Genomic DNA, 26455 nt, shown 5'->3' on the forward strand with positions numbered 1-26455 from the left:
AATATAGATACACATGTCAGATAATAAAACTCCAGAAACTAGTCCTAAACTCAGTAAAGCATGGTATGCCACTTACTCTAGGAAATTAAGGTACTCATGGCAATATTCACGAGGTATAAACCTGGATACATAACAAACAACAAAACAGAACATGCTATGGGTATCAAACCGTGACATACCAAAGGTAAACATGATCATTGCTTGTAGCTATAAAATACTATGCATATCCAATTGACAATATCATAAAAGATAAGTCAAGAGGTACCCGCCTCAAATAGAAATGTCCAATCCAGTCCAAATCCAACGTCAAGACGCTCGTTTCGAATCAGTCCTGTAATACATGGTATCTAGATTTAGCTAATTACATATAAATAAATTAGCTAAATCAAATCCTCGAGAAGCCAACATAAATCCAAATCCAATTATAAACTTTAATTGGATCATCCAACTCCTCAATCGACTTTAACTAATCCATACGAATTAGAACTTGCCATAAGCATAATCCATCTAAAATAATCAAATCCAACCATGATCTACATCTAAGATCAAAACCTACATTTAACTATTCAATCACACTAATCATGTATCAACTAGTGATATACTAACCATCTAGTAATCCATATCGTCCTCAATTCAACACATACCTAATTCATTAACAATACAAACCAATTTTCCTACTTCTTACCTTAATCCACAGCCCAACAAATCCATAACAAAGACAACTTGCTGTCGGGACAGAGGTAGCTGTTGGAAATCAAGAAACGCCCTGCAATGCACTATCTGGATCAAAATGAAGCTCAAAAAAATCAACATCCAAACAACAACCAAATTTCCAGAACAACCTGAGCACCTTACCTCTTCACTAAACTTCTTCTGTTGGTCCACAACAGGTAGTTGCTGTCGGAAATTGGGCCAACCGCTGAAAAACCATATACACCACCGTCGCAATGAATCTACAATTAGAGACCAACATTCTCTGTTAGTATAACCTTCCACCCATCCTAAGTGTTGCTCACGACAGGACAAAAATCAGAGCACAAAATTGAAAACCAAACCCTCAGCCCTCACCTTCAATGCCACTACCCGATTACTGCTACCCTCTGTCGCCTTCTCAAGCTCTTGACTTCTGGGGATCTAGGGCATCACCAGGGGCGGCGGCGCATAGGGCAGAAGGAAGGCAGTCATCGCTCCATATCAGTGGCACGAGGAGGAAGGAAGCTTCAGTGAGGCGTCGGTGGTAGGGCGCCGGCGCTGCTCCGTGCGGCCTCAAGTGGTAGCGGCGCTTGGTGTGGCTTGGGAAGGAGGAGAAGGAGAGGCCGGCGCTAGGGCTCGGGTGTCGATGAATCGGGGGCCGGTGTCGCGTCGGCTAGAGGAAAGGAATCGGGGCAGAGATCGGAAGAAGGGAAAAACACCAGGCTTCCCCACGGCCACTGCCTTTGTACCAGAGAGGAGAGGAACAACCGCAAGGGTGGCGTCGACGCAGGCGTTGGGGAAGAAGAAATCGTCGAAGTGGAGAGGAACGACGTCGGGGAAAGGAAATGGGCACGGGAGAGGAAAAGAAGAAATAGAAAAAGAAAATAAAAGGAAAATTTTGACTTTTCCTTGTTTAAATGGGTAGCCTAAATAGGCTTTCCCGGAACCCCGTTTTTATCCCCGTAAACGAAGCTGTACGAGCTCCAAAAAATTCCAGAAAAATTTCTAAAAATTTTGAAAAATTCCCTTATTAATATTCGTCTATTTCCGGTATTTTACATTCTCCCCCACTAATAAAAATTTGGTCCCCAAATTTCGTTATCTACCATCAGCATGTACTAACAACAGATATAGAGTATAAATGCTGAACGGTAAATTAAATCACATACCTCAAGTGAAAAGATGAGGGTATCGAGCTCGGATAGTATCCTCGAGTTCCCAAGTAGCCTCCTCATCCGAATAATGCTGCCATCTGACTTTAACCAGTCGGATAGTCTTGTTCCGCAACTAACGCTCCTTCCAGTCCAAAATCCGTACCGAAACCTCCTTATAAGTGACGTCAGGCTGAACCGGAACTGAGATATCTGTCAGCACATGCGTCGGGTCAGGTACGTATCTCCTCAGCATAGATACGTGGGATACGTCGTGAACTCCTGCCAGGGACGGTGGTGGTGCCAACCGGTAAACTACCGCTCTAATCCTTTCCGAGATCTGGAAAGGTCTAATGCATCGCCAACCTGGCAATACAGATCTGCCCATCGATCCAGGGAATCAGTCTTCCGGATTGCTAAGAAGTGCGACGATTTGGTAAATCGCTCAACGATTACCCAAATCGTGTCATGGCCTCGTCGTGTCCTAGGCAAATCCACCACAAAGTCTATGGTGATGTGTTCCCATTTCCACTCAGAAATAGGAATCTGCCAAAGTAAGCCAGCAGATCTCTGGTGCTCGGCCTTCACCTGCTGACGGGCAAGGCATCTCGCTACAAATTCCGCGATGTCTTTCTTCATACCGTTCCACCCATAGGAACGCCTCAAATCTCGATACATGCGGTCCCGCCTGGGTGGACCACAAATCGAGAGCGATGAGCCTCCTGAAGTAGCTCCTGTAAGACCGGATGAGACTGAGGTACGCATAATCTGTCTCGGAAGTATAAAATACCTTCCTTGTCTCGTGTGAACTTGGTCTGCTGCCTGGAAGCTATCTGACTGCCAATGAACTACAAATGCTGATCACCAGACTGAGCCTCTCGGATCCTCGTCCTGATCGACGACTGTGCAACCTTGGTAACCCGAATACCCTGCTCTGTCCGTCCCTGTTCCTTAAGGCCCAATTCGGAGAATCCCTGAATCAAGTCCGTAACCACAACTCGGTGGCAAGCCAAAGTCCCTCTGGATTTTCGACTAAGTGCATCGGCAACTACATTAGCTTTTTCCCGAGTGATAGCTAAAGGTACAAACATAATCCTTCAGAAATTCCATCCATCTCCTCAGTCGGAGATTAAGTTTCTTTCTAAGTGAACAGATATTTGAAACTCTTATGGTCAGTGAGAATCTCAAATGTAACACCGTACAGATAATGCTGCCAAATATTCAAGGCAAAAATAATGGCAGTCAGCTACAAGTCATGTACTGGTTAGTTCTTCTCATGCTCCTTCAACTGTCGAGAAGCATAGGAGACCCTCTATCGTGCTGCTTCAGAACAGCGCCCAAACCCTGAAGAGATGCGTCAGTGTAAAGTACGAATCCATCCTCTCCAGAAGGTAAAATCAAAACTGGAGCCGACACTAATCTCCGCTTCAGCTCCTGGAAGCTGGTCCCGTAGTCCTCGAACCACGTGAACTTCACGCCTTTCCTGGTCAGGCGTGTCATTGGCATAACAACGCGTGGAAAAACCCCCAACGAATCGTCTGTAATATCGAGTCAGACCAAGGAAGTTGCGAGTCTCCTGTATAGACTACGACTACTCCCAACGATAACAACCTCTATCTCCTGTGGAACCATGGTATACTCCTACTAGTGCCGTGTGTCTCAAACATCTCACAGAAGACAACCAAAATACGCACTACCGATCTTTACATATAGACGTTTCCGTCGAAACATCTCTAGAACTATGCGAAGATGGTGTACGTGACCCACCTCGGATCAGAAATAGATCACCACATCGTCAACAAAGACAATAGAAATCAATCCGAACATCCTAGTGATACCCAAATCATCGAGTTCATGATAACATCTAGGGCTCCGTAAGCCCTAATAGTAAAACCAAGACATATAATGTCCATATCTCAGTCATTCCTAACCATAAGATCCCTGACAATAAATCTGAAATATGATCACCAACAATATAAATCACCAAAGAATAGATCCACCAGTGTGAGAGCAACGCTCCATCACAAGAAATACCACATATATGGGAGCAACGCTCTAACGTAAACAATCCATAATATGTGGGAGCAACGCTCCACCACAAACAATCTGTAATATGTGGGAGCAACGCTCCACCACAAACAATCTGTAATATGTGGGAGCAACGCTCCACCACAACAATCCAAAATATGTAAGAGCAACGCTCTACCACAAACCAACAATAATATGTGGGAGCTCCGCTCCACCACAAACGATCTATAAGTGTCAAAGGAACCTAACTATCCAACTAGAGGCTGCACGAGATCACTCAACCACATATCACTGTGGGCAGCCAAAGGTATAACAATCCAGCAATCAAATCAAATTCATCGTCAAATCTATCAACATCATAGTGAGTCACCCACTGATAAGAAAATGGGTTGACAGGGTAATCCAACAAATGACATAATGCAGACACTCCACATCCTGCATTCAACATAAGTAGAATCATCATGTTGCTACCAACAATACACCTGACATACATGCTTACACAACATATGTATGATCGACATAATCCTCCAATTAGTACACACCAAACATACTCACAACATATGTATAAATCATCGTGATACCTCCAACAATACATATCAAACCCGTGTGCATATACCAATATAGGTATAATCAACAATACACCTCAAACAACACTCACACGACATATATACACCTATGCCAAGAGTATAATCAACGTAATACTTCCAACAAATCATAATCGACACGAGTATACACTCAGAACAATCATATAATAAACAAGATACCTCAAATATTACACCGAACACATCTGTACATATCACAACTCAGATTAAGTCGATAAGATACCTCCAATAAAACACTTAAACACATGTGTACATTTCACAACATAGATTTCATCGACAAAATACCTCCAATAAACCAATCAGACCACTCGGGTATAATCTACTAGAAACCCACAATAATCATCATCTGGACAAATATACACTCACTACATGCAATTTTGACCATCTATCATAGAACTCCTACAACACATAATAATCAAGTGTATAAACTACACAGATATGTATAATCAGTATATTTAATCCAATCTACCACACAAACCCTATGCTACCTACTCTCATGGTTTAGGAGTAAAACTAAATAAAATCAAACATAAAGATCATACAGAAAAATACAATCATAGACAATCCAACTAGGTACATACAGTCTAAAATTAAAGTCCACATGGACTAGGATACATCGATCCTCAATAGACAGACCAAGCCGACAATGGTATACGGCTAATTCAGTCTTTTCCACGTCAGTACGAGTAATGTACTCAAATGTACTCTAGATACCTAACTAAGCACAAATAATCAAAAGATTCGAACCTCTAAATATAGAGTATGACTGTTCTCTACTGATCAAACCAACAAAATTAAATCAGTCATCTACTAACTAATCAAGAATACCTTAATCTACCACAAGCAACTAAGGTATATCAATATACGACTACCCAAATCAACAAGTGTAAATCAGACTCCTACTGACCGATCTAACAAGAGTAGACCAATATTTACTGATGAAATTAACTAAGATAACATGGTATACTACTGGCTAGGTTAACATAAATAGGTAGATACTATCCACTACACTGCTAATAATAGCAGAGGCAGGTATGTGCCTCCATCTCCTACTAGTAGTACTAGAAGCTAAAAACTACTGGTGTATGATATGAAAAATCACCAGAAACTGTAACCCTTAATCTCTATTACGGTCGATCATCATCAGTGGCTAACCCATCACATGTAATATGGTTACAACATCAGACAGATACCAGATACAAAGTGTTATTACATGTCATAAACTATAATAGTCAACAGTGCATATACTAACCAAAAATGTAGGATACAGTATACCAACATACCTCCTATAGCTTGGAGATGTCCTGCTGCTGCCAGGTCCCAAAACCCGAAAAGTCACATCGAGAAAACTAAAACACGAAATCCAAAACGCGGGATATAAAACTCGTATCGTGCACTGATACCAAATAAATTGGTATCAGATAAATCTCGAAAATTTAGAACACATAGCAAGTATCGTAACTTGGCTCTGATACCACTAAATTGTCACGCCCCAGGGGAGTCCCTGTCCGAAGAAATTTCGGCAGCACCTCCCCTGTACGGCTGACAATCTGAATCATTTCTACATACACAATATATATCAGCCACAGGTGGTTGGAATATACACACAACCACGCAGTTATATGATCTAGCCTACTCGGCTGATACAATAAAAAACACAACCACACAGTTATATGTAAAGCAGCCCGCTCGACTGTACCAAAATCGAAACACAACGGAAAATGACATAAACCAAATACAAACTAAACACAAAACTGCTAGCCGGCTAGACTTACACAACCAACAATAATACAAAATACCACATAACAACTTCAAAACTCCAGAAACAAAACCGAAGCACAAACTAAACCCACTGACACATAAAACAAACAAAACATAAATGAAACTGATAGATCTTCTGAGGTGACGTGGGGACCAGCAGATAGGATACTCCAAGCGACATCATAACCAACCTGGTACCTGAAAAAAAGATAGTGTCCACGGGGGTGAGTTCAACAACTCAGCGAATACCAATAGATATGCCTAGTAAGAAATATCTAACAGCAATAAACATGGAATACAACTTCCTAATCATATATAGGAAATATGCAAAACTGAAAGGTAACTGAGGAAGCTGTACTCACCAGGAACTCCTATCCAGAACAAAAGGATCGTCAAACCAGATACACAATATGCCTCCTGTATGCATGTCAAACAAATGCATCCACCAAAATACAGCATATAAGTGCAGCAAACAGAAGCAAATAAATGCAATAAATGCATATGATGTCAATGACATGGTCACCCCTAACACCAGTCAGTCATCTCACACACAATGGTGAGACTGAGTGGGTAGGGCTGTGACAACCGTGCACTCTGACGTCACTGCTCCTAATGAGTGACCGAAAGGACGGGATGCTGTCGGAGTACACACATACTCCTACCCCAAATCATAAATGGGGGAGTGCAATGCTCTAATCTCCTGGTACACCATGACGGGGAGGGATCCCTGACGTGCTACCACGCTGCATCACACTACCCATGAGAGGACCAACGGGGCACCGAACAGAGCAAAATTGACGTGCTACCACGCTGCGTCACGCTACCCATGAGCGGACCAACGGAGCACCGAACAGTGATGAAACTGACGATATGCTCTACAATAATGGAGCAACCTATCACGCAGCATGAAATCATGTAAATGGTGCATGAAACTAAGCATGACAATATCCTGAACCAAATCCACATATATATATAAAAATATGTACCCTAGTACAAGTAAGTCAAATCCACAGATCTAGGGTATACAGGTCCTCTATGGTATAACAACCTAGGTCCTGAACATATCTACCTCCATAAAATATGTACCAACAATGTACGTGGATCAAAGCAAAAGGTCTAGGTACATAGATCAAGTATGATATAAAAATATAGATACACATGTCAGATAATAAAAATCCAGAAGCTAGTCCTAAACTCAGTAAAGCATGGTATGCCACTTACTCTAGGAAATTAAGGTACTCATGGCAATATTCACGAGGTATAAACCTGGATACATAACAAACAACAAAACAGAACATGCTATGGGTATCAAACCGTGACATACCAAAGGCAAACATGATCATTGCTTGTAGCTATAAAATACTATCATAAAAGATAAGTCAAGAGGTACCCGCCTCAAATAGAAATGTCCAATCCAGTCCAAATCTAACGTCAAGACGCTCGTCTCGAATCAGTCCTGTAATACATGGTATCTAGATTTAGCTAATTACATATAAATAAATTAGCTAAATCAAATCCTCGAGAAGCCAACATAAATCCAAATCCAATTATAAACTCTAATTGGATCATCCAACTCCTCAATCGACTTTAACTAATCCATACGAATTAGAACTTGCCATAAGCATAATCCATCTAAAATAATCAAATCCAACCATGATCTACTCTAAGATCAAAACCTACATTTAACTATTCAATCACACTAATCATGTATCAACTAGTGATATACTAACCATCTAGTAATCCATATCATCCCCAATTCAACACATACCTAATTCATCAACAATACAAACCAATTTTCCTACTTCTTACCTTAATCCACAGCCCAACAAATCCATAACAAAGACAACTTGCTGTCGGGATAGAGGTAGCTGTTGGAAATCAAGAAACGCCCTGCAATGCACTATCTGGATCAAAATGAAGCTCAAAAAATTCAACATCCAAACAACAACCAAATTTCCAGAACAACCTGAGCACCTTACCTCTTCACTAAACTTCTTCTGTTGGTCCACAACAGGTAGTTGCTGTCGAAAATTGGGCCAACCGCTGAAAAACCAAATACACTACCGTCGTAATGAATCTACAATTAGAGACCAACATTCTCTGTTAGTATAACCTTCCACCCATCCCAAGTGTTGCTCACGACAGGACAAAAATCAGAGCACAAAATTGAAAACCAAACCCTCAACCTTCACCTTCAATGCCACTACCCGATTACTACTACCCTCTGTCGCCTTCTCAAGCTCTTGACTTCTGGGGATCTAGGGCATCACCAGGGGCGGCGGCGCACAGGGCAGAAGGAAGGCAGCCATCGCTCCATATCAGTGGCACGAGGAGGAAGGAAGCTCCGGCGAGGCATCGGTGGTAGGGCGCCGGCGCTGCTCCGTGCGGCCTCAAGTGGTAGCGGCGCTTGGTGTGGCTTGGGAAGGAGGAGAAGGAGAGGCCGGCGCTAGGGCTCGGATGCCGATGAATCGGGGGCCGGTGTCGCGTCGGCTAGAGGAAAGGAATCGGGGCAGAGGCTCTAGGGCAGAGATCGGAAGAAGGGAAAAACACCAAGCTTCCCCATGGCCACTGCCTTTGTACCAGAGAGGAGAGGAACAGCCGCGAGGGCGGTGTCGGCGCAGGCGTTGGGGAAGAAGAAACCGTCAGAGTGGAGAGGAACGACGTCGGGGAAAGGAAATGGGCACGGGAGAGGAAAAGAAGAAATAGAAAAAGAAAATAAAAGGAAAATTTTGACTTTTCCTTGTTTAAATGGGTAGCCTAAATTGGCTTTCTCGGAACCCCGTTTTTATCCCCGTAAATGAAGTCGTACGAGCTCCAAAAAATTCCAGAAAAATTTCCAAAAATTTTGAAAAATTCCCTTATTAATATTCGCATATTTTCGGTATTTTACAACATATATATAGATATGTCTGTGAAGTTTTTACTGCTGCACAAGTGCAAGTTTCCTTCGACTTGAGGTATATAAGTTATTTTGGTCATGGAGACTTATACTTTGTCATCTTAAGCAAGCATCTCATTAAGGTGTATACTCGGGATGATTGGGTATAAGTTAAAGTGTCCGAAGGTATTTGGATAGCTCACAGAGGATTCACCACTCCTTGCGAGGAGACGTATGCCCTATGACCACTCGTTAGGATTATTACTCAAAGTCTTTAGCCAAAGCATCACATGTTAAGAGTGCGAGACTCTTGTATACATGTACGAGTACTTTGAATCCCCGGAACGCGGAAGTATTAGTTGGGCTAGGTGTGATATAGTCAGCTTAGTGGGGACAAGACACATAAACTATGTTCTAAACCAAGTGGTTATAAGATGAGTGAAAGGAACGAGGCACGACTCACTATAGCTGCTGAAGGGTTTAGAATTAATTTTAAGATCAACTATGATTTTCTGGCTAATTGGGGATCATGATGTACTACTAGGTGTCACTCATGATCATTCTATAATTAAGTAGTTAATTATGGACGGTCAAGATAAACCGAGAACCTATTGGGTCACATGCATTAACGAGTCTCTAAAAGACGTAAAACAAATTAAAGAATAGGATTCTTAGATTAAGAGATAAATGTTTAGTTGGACCATACATAAGACAAATATGGAAATATTTGTCGTAATGGAAGCACGGATGTGCCACATCTCTTATGGAAGAGTTGGACCATATTTGGTTTAATCATGAATTAGTCATGAACCAACTTGGTTTAGTTGTGAACCAAACCAAGGGGTTAATGGGCTAATTTTTGGTTAAGAGATAATGAGTTGAATTTGAATTTTTTTTAATTCAACTCATTAATGAGGGTTATATATTGATATGGTTGAGAGAAAATTATACACATGAGATCATTAATTGACTTGTAAGGGTTTTGAAAAATGTTAACCCAATTTCTCTTCTCCTCTCCCTCTCCCCTCTCGCTTTGTCGTGGCCAACAAGGGGAAGCCTTTTCCCCTTGTTGTCGTGGCCACCACAAGGGAGAAAACTCTCCCTTGTGTGCTTCTCTTCCTCTTCCTCTTAATCCCTCTTCTTCGTTCATGGCTAGTAACTTCCGAAAGTGAGACTTGTACTCAAGGAGTTATCTTGAGGAGTTCGACGTGGATACGAATAGCGGCGATGTTTGACAACGTCACTACAGTTGATGCCCTTCTCGTTACTGGTCATCCGTAAGGTGCACCTAGCGTAAATTTATTTTTCGTAAAAATTTAATTATGCGATCATGTTTGACATATTGTATCCTTGTATGCATGTGATACGTGTGATGTGTGATGTAATAATTTAAGAATTATTATTGTTTTATTTTCCGCTATGCATATTTATAAAACGTGTTTTAGCACACGTCGCATCAGGCAGATCCCAACACATGGTGTGTCGGCCCAAAGGAAGGGACACTATGTGACCGATTCGAAGCATTGTGAGTGATGGTTGAAAATATAAGCTAATTAAGGAAGCTCATAAATAAAGTATCATATGTATAATGCGTTGGTCCAAAGGAAGCCGAGTTATGTGGCAGATGAAGATAATTGTGAGTCGTTTGGATATTACTAATAGTAATTCATAATTTAGTCCAAACACTTAATGTAATGTTGCATTAGGTATCTCTATTAATGTCCATATATTTGTATGTTTTATTTGTTGCATTTTGTTATTGCACAACTATAAAGATACATGACTTATTTGTTAAATTGCGTTATATTCTTTACTTTTAATTATGCCGTACTCTCAATTATTGCTAATCTGAATAACATCCCCATGCTTACTAGTATAATCTTTGGACAATGGAAATATCACAATACAATTTTATTAAGCTGTATAGATCTAGACTTTGTATTTAGGCATGATCACCATGCACCTTTAACCGATGATTCCACTGCGGATCAAAAGATAAACTTTGACAAGTGTGAGCGATTAAATCACATGAGTTTGATGATCATGAGGATGTCTATTTTGGAATCACTTAAGGGTTCAATAACTAAGTGAGGATGACAAAACCTTCCTTAAGGAATTAATGGACCAATTCTCCTTAAACGAAAAGGTTGAGACTATTACACTTCTCATGAAGTTAGTGTCCATGTGATACAATGGAAAGGGTAACATTAGGGAGTATATCATGGAGATGTCTAACTTGGTTACAAGGCTTAAGACACTAAAGCTTGACATGCCTAAAAGTGTCCTTGTGAACCTTATCCTAATCTCTCTGTCTACACAGTTCACTCCTTTTAAGATTAGCTATAATGCTTAAAAGGAGAAATGGACACTAAATGAGCTCATAGTTCAGTGTATACAGGAAGAAGAGAGATTAAGAGATGACACATCTCATAGTGCTCATTATGCATCCTCATCTTAGTACTTAAACAAGAAGAATAAAAAGGGTAATGATAAGAGTAAGGGTAAACAATTTACAGTGACTGGGGCTTCAAGGTATAAAGTACAAGAGTAACAAAATCTGGACCCAACTTGTTTCTTTTGTAAAAAAAAAAATCATCTGAAGAAAAATTGCCCCATATATGTCAACTGTTGTATCAAGAAATTTATACTCAACTTTATTAGTTCAAAAATAAACCTAGCTACTGTGCCTAATAACACTTGGTAATAGATACTGTGCAACTACACACATAAGTGTAACTATATATGGTTGTCTCAAGAGCCGAATATTAATTAATTTTGAAAGATTTATGTTGGTCCGGGAATCATCAGACGATTGAACCTGAGTTTTAATAATGACAAAGGGGTTAAAGTTAAGATTACTTGTGGTCTAACAAGTTTCAATCAGATTGCAGGAAAGTCCTAAGTGTTCTTAGGCAAAAGTTTTAGCTACGGTTAGACAGGTGGAAAACCCTAGGGGGTGGTAACCCTATGTCCTGGGGGGTGGTAACCCTAAGCGGAAAGTCTTGGCGGGTCGAGCGCTTTAGGCAAAACCCTAGAGTCGGGGACTCTAGGTGAAAGTCCTAGTGGTTGCGGACCAAGTGGAAGACCGAATAGGTCGTAGAGTGGGCATTCAGCAGAAAGTCCTGAAGCATCGGGCGCTGAGAAAAAGTCTAGTCGTTCTGGAGGGCCGGTCTGACAATAGATAACTTCTCCTAAGAGGAGTAGGTGAGGATGCATTCCCCGTTGAGGGAACAGTAGGCGTCGGTTCGACCTAGAATTTCCAGAGGAAATCCAAAGTCAGAATCGGACAATCCGAAAGCTGTCAAGTTATTTATTTACATATAAATTTCTATTTGTCTAACTCTGTTTTGTAGGAAACTAACAAATTTTGCACGGTCAGACTTAGCCTTAATATCGATCGATCGAACCCTAATACAGCAGGATCAAATTTCTAGATAGTAGACTGAGTTCGATTGAGGGATCGGTCAACGGAACCTGGGGATTGGTCGACTGAATCGAGGATAAGGGGTGACCTAATCAAAGCCGGGGTGATCGGATCGGATGAGGATGAGATCATCTGATCGATCAACAGAACATGGGGATTGGTCGACCGATCCGGTTCGAGTCAAACCTGATCCCGAGATCAGTGGATCTGGATCAGGTTTGAAGAAGCTATAAAAAGAATCTCGACCAGCACTTCAAAACAACAATTCTATGTAGGACCGTTAGATTCGATAGAGGGGGGTGAATATCGATTCGAAAAAACAAGAGTTTAAACGCAGCGGAAAAGTAAACGAACACAGTTGTTTTTTACTTCGTTCGGAGCCTGTGACGACTCCTACTCGAAGGCCCGTGGTCCTTGACCACTTTCGTTGGGCAATCACTATCAATTCGAATATTACAGAGTTAAGTACAAGAATTGACAGATAAAGAAAATACCGACAATAGAATTGAAACAAAACCAGCACTGAGTCGGAGAGCTTTTCGTAGCGTCGCAAGAGTACAGAGCAGCAGATCTTGGATTCTTAGTTGATATAAAGCTCCACCCTTGCCCCTTCTTTTATATGAAGCTCAGGGCGCCCCGGATCCCTTCCAGGCGCCCTGGTGAGACGTGGCAGGTCCAACCAGTGAGCTCCACGTGGCGACGCGCAATCAGGATAAAGTTTGCCTCCCGGGCGCCTGGATCCCTTCCAGGCGCCCGGACTTCCGGGCGCTCGGAGCCATTCCGGGCGCCCGGACCCTCACTGTTCCCTACCTGCAAAACAGTGTTAGTCCGAGGCAAATAAACCCTGTAGCACAGTTTGTTAGCACATTTAAAGTTCAACAAAGTAATAGCAAAGAGTATGACTTAGATTCCGTCTTTCCGAGACCGGAATCTAGTCGCGATCTCGACTTAGATATCCGAAATGGATCTAAGCCGGATCGACGCCTAATGTTCCCTTCCCGGGAACGCGTCCTCGCAGTCACTCCCCTCCAGTGACTTACCTTACTTACCTGCCAGACGTCCGGTCAGCCCTTCGACCCGTCTGGACTTCTCGCCAGCTATCCGGTCAGCCCGTCGACCTAGCTGGACTTCTCGCCAAGCGTCCGGTCAGCCCGTCGACCCGCTTGGACTTCTCGCCAGCTATCCGGTCAGCCCGTTGACCTAGCTGGACTTCTCGCCAAGCGTCCGGTCAGCCCGTCGACCCGCTTGGACTTCTTGCCAGCTATCCGGTCAGCCCGTCGACCTAGCTGGACTTCGTGCCAGACATCCGGTCAGCCCGTCGACCTGTCTGGACTTTTCCTGCACACTTGATCAAAGTGTCAGACAACAACACAACTAACTTAACCTATTTGTCATTCATCAAAACCTGGGTTAGACCGTTAGTGCTACCCGCACCAACATTCTACACAAGTGATCTTCCAAGCTGTGCGCTATGCTGAAACGACTCAACGACGCTCAGCTGTTGTTTAAACAAATCGACGAACCAATTCCTAATCATTTATTGTTAGTATAATCTGTTTTTAAGTTCAATACTTGTACTTATATATTTGTAAAGAATTTTAGATCTATAGTGATTGCCCAGCGTAAACAACCAACGATCGCGAACCTTAGAGTAGGAGTTATCACCATGCTCTGAATCAAGTAAAGGAAACCTGTTAGTTTGTTTCTTTTCTTTATTCCACTGCGTATTCTGTTTGTTTTATGAAACGAGTGAAAAAACCACAAGTGCTATTCACCCCCCCCCCCTAGCATATCTTTGATCCTACAATTGGTATCAGAGCGAGGCTGCTCTGAATTGGTGAAACCACCAATCAAGCAGAGGGGGTTCTTCTTTGAAAAACAAACTATATACCATTTTTTTTCTTAAAATAGATTCTTACACCTTTCGTTCTTTTCCTCCAAAATTATTTTGAAAAAGTTATTTTCATCTTTTCACCATTAGTTAATATTAGCAAAATATCGAAGTTACCAAAATCTGTAATAATATTTTATTAATATTTTATCAATATTTTATTATATTTTTTTAAATTAGTGAATTTCTCTCGCATTACTAATCCAAGACCAAGTCTTAGAACATTTGTTATTATTTTTTTGTATGCGAGATTCATTTTTAATGGCCCACCAAGAAGGTTATAACACAACTCGTCCACCTCTTTTCTCTGGTGAAGATTTCGAGTATTGGAAAGGTCGAATGGAGTATTACCTCAAGACGCAGGTGGAAATGTGGATAATTATCCAGACAGGGTTCATATTTCCCACCGAAGATGACGTCCTTGTCCCCTGCAACAAATGGGGTGCACCAACCCGCAAGAAGATTGAAGCTGATGCAAAAGTAACACAAACTCTTCAATGCAACCTAACCAAAGAAGAGCTGAACCGAGTTGGTTACTTCAACAGTGCAAAGGAGTTGTGGGAAAATTGATTGAGCTATACGAGGACACTTCCAACACGAAGGTAAGTAAACGAGACTTAATATTAAATAAATTATATAATATAAAAATGTAGGAAGGTGAGTCAACGAGCCAACTTCATGCTCGCATACAAGATCTCCTAAATGGACTCCACACAATCAGGCAGAAAGTGGAGAACCATGACGTAATAAGGTACACACTAAACACTTGTTTGAGGAATACATTGTGGATATCAATGGTAGATGCCTACAAGGTGTCCAAGGATCTTTCATCAATTAGAGTAGATGAACTCTTTTTAGAATTTGAACTTCATAAACAGACTAATGCATTGCCAGGTGAGAAATGTATTGCTTTGATTGCAGGTGTAAGCAGAACACGTGAACCAAAGCTCAAGTGTCATATTGAACCCGAGTTCGAAGATGAACCATACTCAGAAGACAACGAAGAAATTACCACTGAACTCGTGAACCTGGTCTGGAGACTATTCAAGAAGAAGAAAGAATTCACCAAAAAGGTGATCCAATCAAAAATGACACAACCAAACCTAAAAATCAAGTCAAAAGTAACTTGCTATGGTTGCAACAAGAAGGGACACATCCAAGCAAACTATCCAAACCAGAAGAAAACAAAGAAGCAACGGAAGAAGAAGGCGCTTTAAGAAATGTGGGATGAATCTTCATCAGAAGACTCTGACGAGAACCTCGAGCAAACAAGTTTCCTCGCATTTCTGGCTCGAGAACAACTCAATGAGTCTAAAATCGAAAGTGAATCCAAAGCCAAGTCTGAAACAAGCCACAGATTTGTATCTGTTTCCAAAGGACCAAACAACACTGTAAGATCTTCTCAAGTAGATAAATTGTATAATTTAATTAATTACTTAATGTACAAATTAGCTAAGGCAAATATCCAAGTCAAGTCACTCCAAAAGGAGGTAACATCCCTTAAGGAAGTGACTAGCCCAAGCTCCTTGACCGAACTGATTCGAACTGGAACTTCAACTCAAGTTCAACAACTTGAGAAAGAGAATTCCAGTCTGAAAGATCAAGTCAAGGAACTAAAGGGAACATTGGAATGGTTCACCTAGGGTTCCAAGAATCTTGATATGATTCTTGGAAAACAAAAGGTCAAATACAATCAATCCGGACTTGGATACAAGACTAAATATAAATTCAAATCATACTTATCTCTTGTCAATAGAACAAATAGAAGAACAGTCCAAGCATGGATCCTCAAGTCTAACTTGATTAATCAAGTTGAACTTGGTCAATATTGGAACCCCAATGATCAAATTCATTACCTTGATAAACCCTATCGAGGCTATGATCCAGGGGGAGCCAACAAAAAGATCATCCTCATTAGATAAAATTGTTTGATGTCTATTTTACTATTTTTTTTATTATTTATGCTTAGACTAGGATAGATAAGGACCTAGGCTTGATTCACACTTGACTAGTTAGACCTAGGATTTTCAAAAATGGAATTAAATATTTAATTTCTTTAAACGGCTTTGTCTAGAAAGTGTTGGATGATCTCATACCCAAGAAGGCCTAGTGCCTCGCCATGGCCTGAAAGCCAATTATTGAAATAGATATTTAATTAACTAAATGTTAAACCTAGGCCTAACTCAAATGTGAGTCAACCCTTAGATGATAATCTAAATTGAAGATAAAATTTAATCATCTCACAAAAATCTATAAGGTTCCCTGATTGACAATCTAGAAAAAGGTGAGATGGATTTAGGTTTAAATTAGTCTAATAAACTCCAACTCAATCAATTAAACCTAACTTAAATTAAATTTAAACCTAACTTAAACAAACTTAAACCAAACTTAAAACCAAACTTAAACCTAACTTAAATTAAACTTAAACCTAACTCAAACAAACTTAATTAAACTTAAAACTAAACTTAAACCTAACTTAAATTAAACTTAAACCTAACTCAAACAAACTTAAATTAAACTTATATAAAACTACCAAACAAACTTAAATTAAACTTAAACCTAACTCAAACAAACTTAAATTAAACTTAAAAGTAAACTTAAACCAAACTTAAATTAAACTTAAAACTAACTCAAACCAAACTTGAACATAACTTAAAACCAATTGAATCACCCATAGGTATAACATGATTGACAACATAGATTGAGTGAGATGAAAATTAAGGAGTTGAACTCAATCAATCTATCTTAAAAATCTATTTGAAATTGGATCCAAATCAAATGCTCAATGTGTAGGAATACAACGATTTGGATCAATGAATGTTGGATAGTGGATGCTCCAGACACATGACTAGTGACCGATTGAAGTTCACCAAGCTAAAATATAAAAACCTAGGGTCAATTGCATTCGACAACAATGAAAAGCTTAAAGTAATTGGAACAAGTAATATCGAACTAAGTTTCGATTTTATTATTCTAAAAGTATTATTAGTCGATCAATTTAATTTCAACTTACTTAGCATAAGTCAACTATGTGACTCCGGATACCTAGTAACCTTTTCTAACTCTGGTTGCCTAATTAAAAATATTAAAAATCTCAAAATCATACTTAAAGAAATTAGGAAAAATAATGTTTACACAATTAACCTACCTACCTCCTCACTAAAGTGTCTTCTGACATAACAAGAGGAAGCTATGCTGTGGCACAGAAGGCTGGGTCACACTCACAACAGATTTATTTAAAAAATGAGTCAAAATGGTCTAGTTAGAGGTTTATCCAAATTAAAAAACTTAGAAAAGTCAATTTGTAATGCTTTCCAATAAGGTAAACAAACTAACTCAACTCACAAACCAACTAACCTAAATAGAACCAACTCATTACTTGAGCTCCTACATTTAGACTGATTTGATTCACATGGAGCCAAGTCACTAAGCAGAAACTAGTATTGTTTAGTTATAATTGATGACTACTTTAGATTTACTTGGGTAATATTTCTAAAAACTAAAGATGAAACCGTTAAAATCTTTAATAATTTTTACAAGTTAATAGAAAATGAAAAAGATACTAAAATTAAAAGAATCAGAAGTGATCATGGAGGAGAATTTGAAAATCATGAATTTACTAAATTTTGTGAAATTAATGGATACAAACATGAGTTCTCATATCCTAAAACTCCTCAACAAAATGGACTAATAGAACGAAAAAAATATAACATTACAAGAAGCTGCTAGAACCATGTTAAATGAATACAACCTAAGCAACCAATTTTGGGCTGAGGCAGTAAACACAAAATGCTATATTCAAAATAGAATATTAATTAATAAATTTCACAATAAAACCCCTTATGAAATATATTATAACAAAATATCCAATCTAAACTGTCTAAAAGTGTTAAGCTGCAAAGTACACATATTGAACACTAAAGATTACATAGGAAAATTTACATCAAAATCCCCAATGGGTATCTTCTTAGGATATTCAACAACTAGGTGGGCTTATAAAGTTTATAATAAAAATACCCTAAAAGTGGAAGAAACATCCAATGTAATTTTTGATAAAAATAACTCATCTAATGAAAACAGTGAAAATAATGTCCAAATTACCAGAAATATTGAAGATGATGAAAAAAATGAAATTAGACTTGAATCAAGTGAATCCCAAGAACCAATTGACGACCCTAACATAAGACCATCTAGAATAAATCTTAACCACCCATCTGACCAAATTTTGGGTGACCCAACTTTAGTGGTTCGAACTAGATCATCCTATAGAAATCTAAGTCAAATAGCCTTGATTTTCAAAATTGAACCCAAAACTATAGAAGAAGCCTTACTTAATCTAGATTGGATAATTGTAATGCAAGAAGAATTATCTCAATTTAAAAGAAACCAAGTTTGAGAACTTGTACCTAAACTCACAAATAAATCTATAATTGAAACTAAGTGGGTATTCAAAAATAAATTAGATGACAAGGGTGAAATAGTAAGAAATAAGGCTAGACTAGTAGCAAAGGGGTTCAACCAAGTAGAAGGGTTAGATTATGATGAAACCTATGCACCCATAGCTAGACTTGAATTGATAAGGATGTTGCTAGCCTATATAGCACATAAAGGATTCAAGTTATACCAAATGGATGTAAAATTTGCATTCTTAAATGGATTCATCAAAGAAGAGGTTTATGTAAATCAACCCCCAGAATTTGAAGACCTAGATTACCCAAACCATGTCCTTAGGTTAAAAAAGATTTATATGGACTAAAACAAGCACCTAGGGTTTGGTATGAACAACTTTCAACATATTTAATATCTAAAGGATTTAACCAAAGCCAAATAGACCAAACCCTATTTGTCAAAACCTTAGAAAAAGATATTTTTATAGTCCAAATTTACGTAGACGATATAATATTTAGATCAACAAATATAACATTTTTAAAAGAATTTATCAAACTAATAGAAAATGAATTTGAAATGAGTCTAGTAGGTGAACTCAATTTCTTCTTAAGGTTACAAATAAAACAAACAAAAGAAGGAATTTATATTTTTCAAACCCAATATGCTAAAGAATTAATTAAAAAATTTGGAATGAATAATTCTAAAAATATAAATACTCCAATGACAACTAATGCTAAAATTGACTCTGACTTAAAAGGAAACCCGATAGATTTAAAATACTATAGAAATATAATAGAAAATCGACTGTACCTAACTGCAAGCAAACCTGATATTTTATTTATAGTAGGTTTATGTGCTAGATACCAATCTTGTGAAAAAGAGTCACATTTAACAAGTGTAAAAAGAATACTAAGGTATATAAAGGGGACTCTAAGTGTAGGCCTTTGGTACCCTAGGACTAGCACATTTAACTTAGTTGGATACTCTAACTCAGACTATGTTGAGTGTAAATTAGATAGAAAAAGTATAGGTGAAAGCTGCCAATTTCTAAGTTGGTGCCTAGTAAGCTGGTCCAGCAGAAAGCAACTCTGTGTTGTTCTATCCACTATTTAAGCAGAATATATAGCCATGGGAGAATGTGCATCTCAATTGCTATGGATGATGCATACCTTAAGACTATCAACTTGAATACAAAAATACGAAAATTTTAATTAACAACATAAGTTCAATAAACTTAACTAAAAATCCAATTCACCATTCAAGGACTAAATATATAGAAGTTAAACATCACTTTGTAAGGGATTACGTGGCTAAGGGTGACATTGTATTGGATTATGTTGAATCCAAGTCAAACCTAGCTGACATCTTCACAAAACCTTTACTTGAACTTGAGTTGAGTACACTTAGAAGAGAATTAGGAATGTGCATAGTAGAGTAGAAATTGTTAACTTTATTATTCAAAAAAAAATTATTCTTATCTTTTCAAAATTATGTTTTAAAACTCTAGGAAAACTCTTTTAAAACTCCCAATTTTACTAGAATTTTTCAAAGATTGGAACTAGTCTAGAATTTTCCCCTTTAAAGAGCATGTACCTATAGGTCTCAGCCAGAGCATCTCACAAGCACACTAGGATTACCTTGCTTGTATATGAAAAATACTTAAAATGGTGTGAGATGCATAGGGTACTGCCTGGACTTCAGAATGCTTATGTCTGTGCATCAACATAAGTTTGAGCAATAAATACCAAGTTAAATTGATCAAGTTAAGTTATCCATTTTAGTTAAACTAACTGGACCACTTACTTAACTTGACTAATCAAGTAAAAGCTTCAACCTTATGGTGAACAGCTAGTAGCTAAAGGTTAGATATTTTAATAAAGAAAAGTTAGACATTTTAATAAGGAACATCAATATTTATTTTGAAGTTTTTTTTTCTCCCATGCTTGGACTCTAGGACACTTAAAATATTTGTAAGGCATTAGTCAAGAGGGGGTCAAGTTAAGTTTGGGAGTTAAGGAATTACTTGTTTTTTCAAAATTTCTTCTTTAAGGATGTTCAAAGTTTTTTTTTTTTTTTTGAGGTTTAGTTTTTTTTTACTATTTTTGAAAATATACCTTAAATATGTTATTTGAAAAAGCAAGTTCAAATATTTTTCTAGAAAAATAAGTTTTTGAAACGAGTATTTTTTTTAAAAAAAAAAAATTTAAAGCTAAGCTTTTCTTTTTAAGCTAAGTACTTAAGCTAAATTTGTTTAAAGCTCAACTTTTATCAAAATCCTTTTTCAGTTAAATACTTAAGCTAAATTTGTTTAAAGCTCAACTTTTATCAAAATCCTTTTTAAGCTAAATACTTAAACTAAATTTTTATCAAATTCTTTTTCATGTTAATTTTTTTTAACTATATTTTTATCAAAAAAAATTTTATCACGATTTCTTACTTAACTATGAGTTTTCTCAAATTTTTAACTAAACATTTTTCAAAAAATTAATCAATTTAAAATTATTTCAACTATTTTTTGATATATGGCAAAGGGGAAGAGACAAGTGAAAGTTAAGTAGTTAAGGGGAGCTAAAGTTAAGTGGTTAAGGGGGAGCTAACAAATTATTCATGGGGGAGCTAACAAATTATTCCCTGTTGAATGAATTTTCTAACTTAGTCTAAACGTTGCATTTCTTTTTATACATTTCACTATATATTTTACTTAACTTTGAATTGTGTTTCCATAATAAAAAAGGGGGAGATTATTGGCGTGGGAAGCATCATATGATTGAACCTAAATTTTGATAATGGAAAAGGGTTCAAAGTTAAGGTTACTTGTGGTCTAACAAGTTTGAATGAGCTTGCAAAAAATTCCTAAGTGTTCTTAGACAAAACTCCTAGCTGTGGTTAGGCATGTGGAAAACCCTAGGGGGAGATAGCCCTAGGTCCTAGGGGTGGTAACCCTAGGTTTTGGAATGTCTTGGAGGGTCGTGTACTTTGGACGAAATCCTAGAGTTGGGGACTTTAGATGAAAATGTTGGGTGGCCGCGAACCAGGTGAAAGTTTGGACGGTTCGTAGAGCGGGAGTCCAGTATGAAGACCTGAAGTCTCGAGCGCTGAGCAAAAGTCCAATTGGTCTGGAGGACTGATTTGGAAAAAGGTAACTCTCCTGAGAGGAGTAGGTGAGGACGCGCTCCCCGAAGAGGGAATAGTATACGTCGATTCGACCTAGGATTTCCAGAGGAAATTCGAAAGTCAGAACCATACAGTCATTATTTGTTATTTGTCTAACTTTGTTTTATAGGGAAACTAATATTTTGCAAACCTTGATTGGTCGACCGAACCGGGGATCAGTCGACTGAATCTCCAAGCAAGCGGAGTAGATTTTCAGCTAGTTGATTGGGTTTGACTGAAGGATCGATCGACTGAACCTGGGGTTCAATCGATCGAACAGTGGATGTGCGGTGACTGAGATCAGGCCGGATTGATCAGATCAGACCAGATAAGTCAGCGAGGATAGCAGGATCGGTCGACCCAATGGAGGGATCGGTCGATCGAATGAAGACTCATCCGAAGCTGAATCTAGACGGGAAGACAGACCGATTTAGGTAGGATCAGTCGACCGAACGAAGGGATCGATCGACTGATCAGCGATGAGTCAAACCTGATCCCGAGATCAGTGGATCTGGATCATGTATGGGTTGGCTATAAAAGGAGGGTTTCACCAGTTGCTTCGAGATAGGATATTCAAGGCACATTCTAAGATCAAGAAAGAACAATTGTTGCTCTCTTCTACGCTGCTCCAACAATCGATGATTTGCTGCCATTCTTTATTGTCGATAAACCTTGTTGTTAATACTTAATCTTCTTTGTAAAGAATTTATGAATTGATAGTGGATTGCCCAACGTAAGCGATCAACGATCACGGGTCTTGGAGTAGGAGTCGTCACAGGCTCTGAACTAAGTAAAACCAAAGGTACTAGCTTTGTTTTGCTTGTTCTTTATTTTGCTGCGTTATTCTATGTTTTTTGAAATGAGTGAAAAAGCCACAAATACTATTCAACCGCTCCCCCCCCCCCCCCTAGCACGCACCGATCCTATAAAATTCACCTTGGATGAGCAGTGCTCAAGGCACCTAGAGTGCTTAGAGGCACCTTGAATTAGTTGATGAGCTAGCTGGAGGCGTCCTCGTGTGGATAGAGTTCAAAGATGAAGTTTCTCTTCAGGGAGGCACCTCAGAGTAGACTGGAGATGCCTCGGAGTGCATTGGAGGCACCTCAAATCTAATGGAGGTGTCTCGAAGTAGATAAAGGGGTCGAAGTCCATGGATCGGATAAGTGGCGTTGGAGGCGCCTTGGTTTGTTGGAGGTGCCTCAAAGCACATTAGAGGCGTCTCAAAGTTGATGGAGGCACCTCAGAGCAGATAAAGGTCAAAGTCCACGGATCAGATGAGCATCGTTGGAGGCGCCTCAGTTTGTTGGAGATGCCTCCGACACTGTATAAAAGAGGGATTCGGCCAAGAGCTTTTACATCACTTTTCTATGTGCTTCCTCGGTTGTCCGACTACTTTGACTTTATATTACTACTATGCTGCAACGCTACTACACCCAATTACTGTAGATGGACCAACACTAATGTACGAGCACATTTTCAGATCTTCATCTAAGTATTGAGTAATGGTTTTATTTAAAGTTAATTATTGCATAAAGAAAGTGTATGTGTTGTTACACTTTCTTCTTTGTTTGTGTATTCAATTGCGATTGATTAGTGGATTACCCGTCGAAAATGTCTAAAGGGCCTGGGTCTTGGAGTAGAAGTCGTCGAAAGTTTTGAATCAAGAAAATCACTTTGTTCTGTTTCTGTTCTTTTCGTACTTAGTTTATTTTTTCGTTGCGCACTCGTTTTAAAGAAGCTTAAAAAGAAACACTTTTAAAATACATGTGATTCAACTCCTCTCACGTGCAAACGATCCTACAACCTCAATGACATCGTTCTTTTGTGTCGGGGTGGATTTCTATTACCGTATCATCATGGTGAGATCTCTAGACCGGAACAACATAGAATAACCTCACTCAAATATCATAGGGTTTGTGGGCTAATGGAGGATTCAAATTGTAGTGACTACCTAAGAAAAGTCTCTATTGAAATTATACAATCAAATTAAATCTACACTTTGCAATACATTTCAAATTCAAAAAATGCCTCTACAATAATCATCATTCTAAAGTTGTTTATATCAAAATCACCTTCCACTACTCGTAAGGATGATCTCCTCAATCCTCTTTACCACATCAGTCATCACGGGTCGTTGCTCTGGTTCCACCTCTGTGCAGGCTAATGCAATCTGTGTAAGCTTCAACATCTCCTGATGCCTCTCTGTCTCTGCCACTATCTCCAAATCCAATAGGTCACTCGACCAATTGTTGTTCACGGTTAGCTTCACCCACTTAGGCAAGTCCTCTTCCCCTTCACTGGGAACTCGTCCCGTCACAATCTCCAAAACAAGTAACCCAAAGCAGTATACGTCAGCCTTCGGCGTAAGTTTCCTACCATGCAGGTACTCTGGCACCTTGGCAATGGATAATCTGTTAGTAAGGCTCGGAGGGAGGACTGAGTGGAAGCCATAGTCTGTGAGCTTGGGCTGGTGGTTGAGATGAGAGGGGATGATGATATTAGAGGACTTTAAGTTGGCATGAGGAACCTTATCGCGTATCGGCATGCATTGGTGGAGAAAGGCTAAACCTTGGGCGATTCCTTTCACAATGTTCAGGCGTGCTGACCATTTCAGGGGCACCCTGGCTTCTCCTCTGTTTTCTAGCATACAAACAGAGCATAGTTGTTATTCTAACAAGGATTAATGGCTAGAATTTTTCAACAGCGATAGTTGTTAATTACCATGAAGAAGATGGAATAAGCTGTTGCCGACGATGCATTCATAAATGATGAGCTTTTCGTCGTTAGAGAAATGGAAGGCAATGATCTCAACAAGGTTTTCATGTTTTAGTTTTCCAAGGAGCTCCATTTGCTTATGGAGTTCCTTCTTCGTCAAAGCTAGCATGCTTTTGAGCCTCTTCACAACGACAACTTCATTGGAGTCCAACGTCACCTTGAATGTGTTGCCAATCTTGCCTGTTCCAATCACCATGGCAGGGGATCGTAGGAGATCATCGAGGTTGAAGGTTGCCTTGTCGATTTTCGAAAAAGAGAGATCTGTAATTTTCTTCTTCGCTTGTTGTATAGTCTTAGTAGTTATTATCTCTGAGATGAAACTTTAGTTATACGATGAATTATTATGTTGTCAAACAACGGATTAACCTTTAAAAAAAATAAAAATTTGGATGCTAGTTAAATATAAATTTAGAAAAATTAATAATTGCAAAAATACACTTAAAAATACCTAAAATTTTAATCATGGCGTATATCCTAGCAAGAGAACAAAGTTTCGGATATTTTCGTAATATTGAGATTTTAGAGGATAATGTGGAAAAAATGGATAGGTTTTAGAGGGCCAGAATGGAATTTTGGATAAATTTGAAGTGCCCGTACAAATGCCATACCTGGGCCTTCCGCTTCGGCCTCCGCCCCGGCCTCGGCCTTGGCTTTGTCAGCGGCGTGCCGCCTGGAGTTGGAGTAGCTCATGAGGCATAACACCACTGCGAAGGCAAGCCCCGCCGCTCCCGCCGCCACCAACACAAGAAGCCAACTTCCTACCTCCTTATTCCTTCCCGATGGCGAATTCATCCAAGTAGCAGGCCTAGCACCACTCGTCACCGCCGGCGGCATTGACGGCGTTTCCGTTTCCTCGTGGCAGGGCTTACGCAAAGGTCTCCCACAGAGCCCTGGGTTGTGCTCAAATGAGGAGGCGTCAAAACCCCTAGCCGCCAAACTTCTCGGGATGCTCCCCTCCAGAAAATTGTAGGACAAATTCAAAGCCGCCAGCCTCCCCTGCGCCAGCGCCGGCACCGCCCCGCTCAGCGCGTTGTCCTGCAACTCCAGCCTCTCCAAATCCAGCAACGAGGTGAACTCCTCCGGTATCGAACCGGAGAACCGGTTTTCGGCAAGCGCCACCGAACGGAGGCGCACCAGGCCGTGGAGGGTCGGGAGCGCGCCGTGCAGGGCATTGCCGCTGAGGTTGAGCGCGGTGAGGTGGAGCACGTTCTGGAGGGCAGTGGGAGGGAGCGAGCCGGTGAGCTGGATCCCGGGGAGGGAGATGGTGACGACCTTGAAGTCGGAGCACTCGATGCCGAACCACCGGCTCCGGTCTCGATGGCACGGCGGGCCGGTCCAGTTGTCGTGGAGGCTGCGAGTTGAACTCAAGGAGTCGCGGAGGAGGAGCAGGGCGTTGCGCTCGTTGTGGTAGAGTTGCTGCTGGCAATGGACAGAATACGGTACGCAGTTAAAGAGAACGGGGAGGAAGAGGAAGAGCAGGGAATCCATGTCGTGCATGAATGGAAGTGCATGGGAGGTGGATTTGCGAGGAAGACGTGCATGCTTTTGAATGCGTTAAGCGAGATGTGCAAGGCAAGGTAGGGAGACTGGGTGGGACTCCCTTGCGCACTATGCAAGCGGAGGAATCAAGCAAAAACTAAAGCTAATTCACCTCAACAAAGCTTCCAACTTTCGCATGCTAATTAATCTTCTGTCATGTACAATTAAAAA

General features: G+C 39.8%; 1 protein-coding gene across 1 annotated transcript; it reads right to left on the minus strand.

Annotated features, from left to right (window-relative positions):
* Positions 1 to 23944: 23944 nt before the first annotated feature.
* On the minus strand, positions 23945 to 26233 carry LOC122044041 (probable inactive receptor kinase At2g26730). The gene is made up of 3 exons (XM_042604588.1): positions 25354 to 26233; positions 24692 to 25054; positions 23945 to 24610 (listed from the first exon to the last, which is right to left on the minus strand). Exons 1-3 carry the CDS (start codon positions 26231 to 26233, stop codon positions 24039 to 24041), a joined length of 1815 nt encoding a protein of 604 aa, XP_042460522.1. The 3' UTR covers positions 23945 to 24038.
* Positions 26234 to 26455: the final 222 nt, after the last annotated feature.

This window comes from Zingiber officinale, chromosome 2A (genome assembly GCF_018446385.1).
Source record: "Zingiber officinale cultivar Zhangliang chromosome 2A, Zo_v1.1, whole genome shotgun sequence".
NCBI lineage: Eukaryota > Viridiplantae > Streptophyta > Magnoliopsida > Zingiberales > Zingiberaceae > Zingiber > Zingiber officinale.

Bases quoted from the DNA above. Each gene is read 5' to 3' on its own strand.
- LOC122044041 (XM_042604588.1), bottom strand. From the start codon at position 26,233: ATGGATTCCCTGCTCTTCCTCTTCCTCCCCGTTCTCTTTAACTGCGTA. The intron at 25,055-25,353 runs GTATGGCATTTG...GTTTCATCTCAG, and splicing joins GGCCGAAGCGGAAGGCCCAG to AGATAATAACTACTAAGACT. The intron at 24,611-24,691 runs GTAATTAACAAC...TTTGTATGCTAG, and splicing joins CTTATTCCATCTTCTTCATG to AAAACAGAGGAGAAGCCAGG.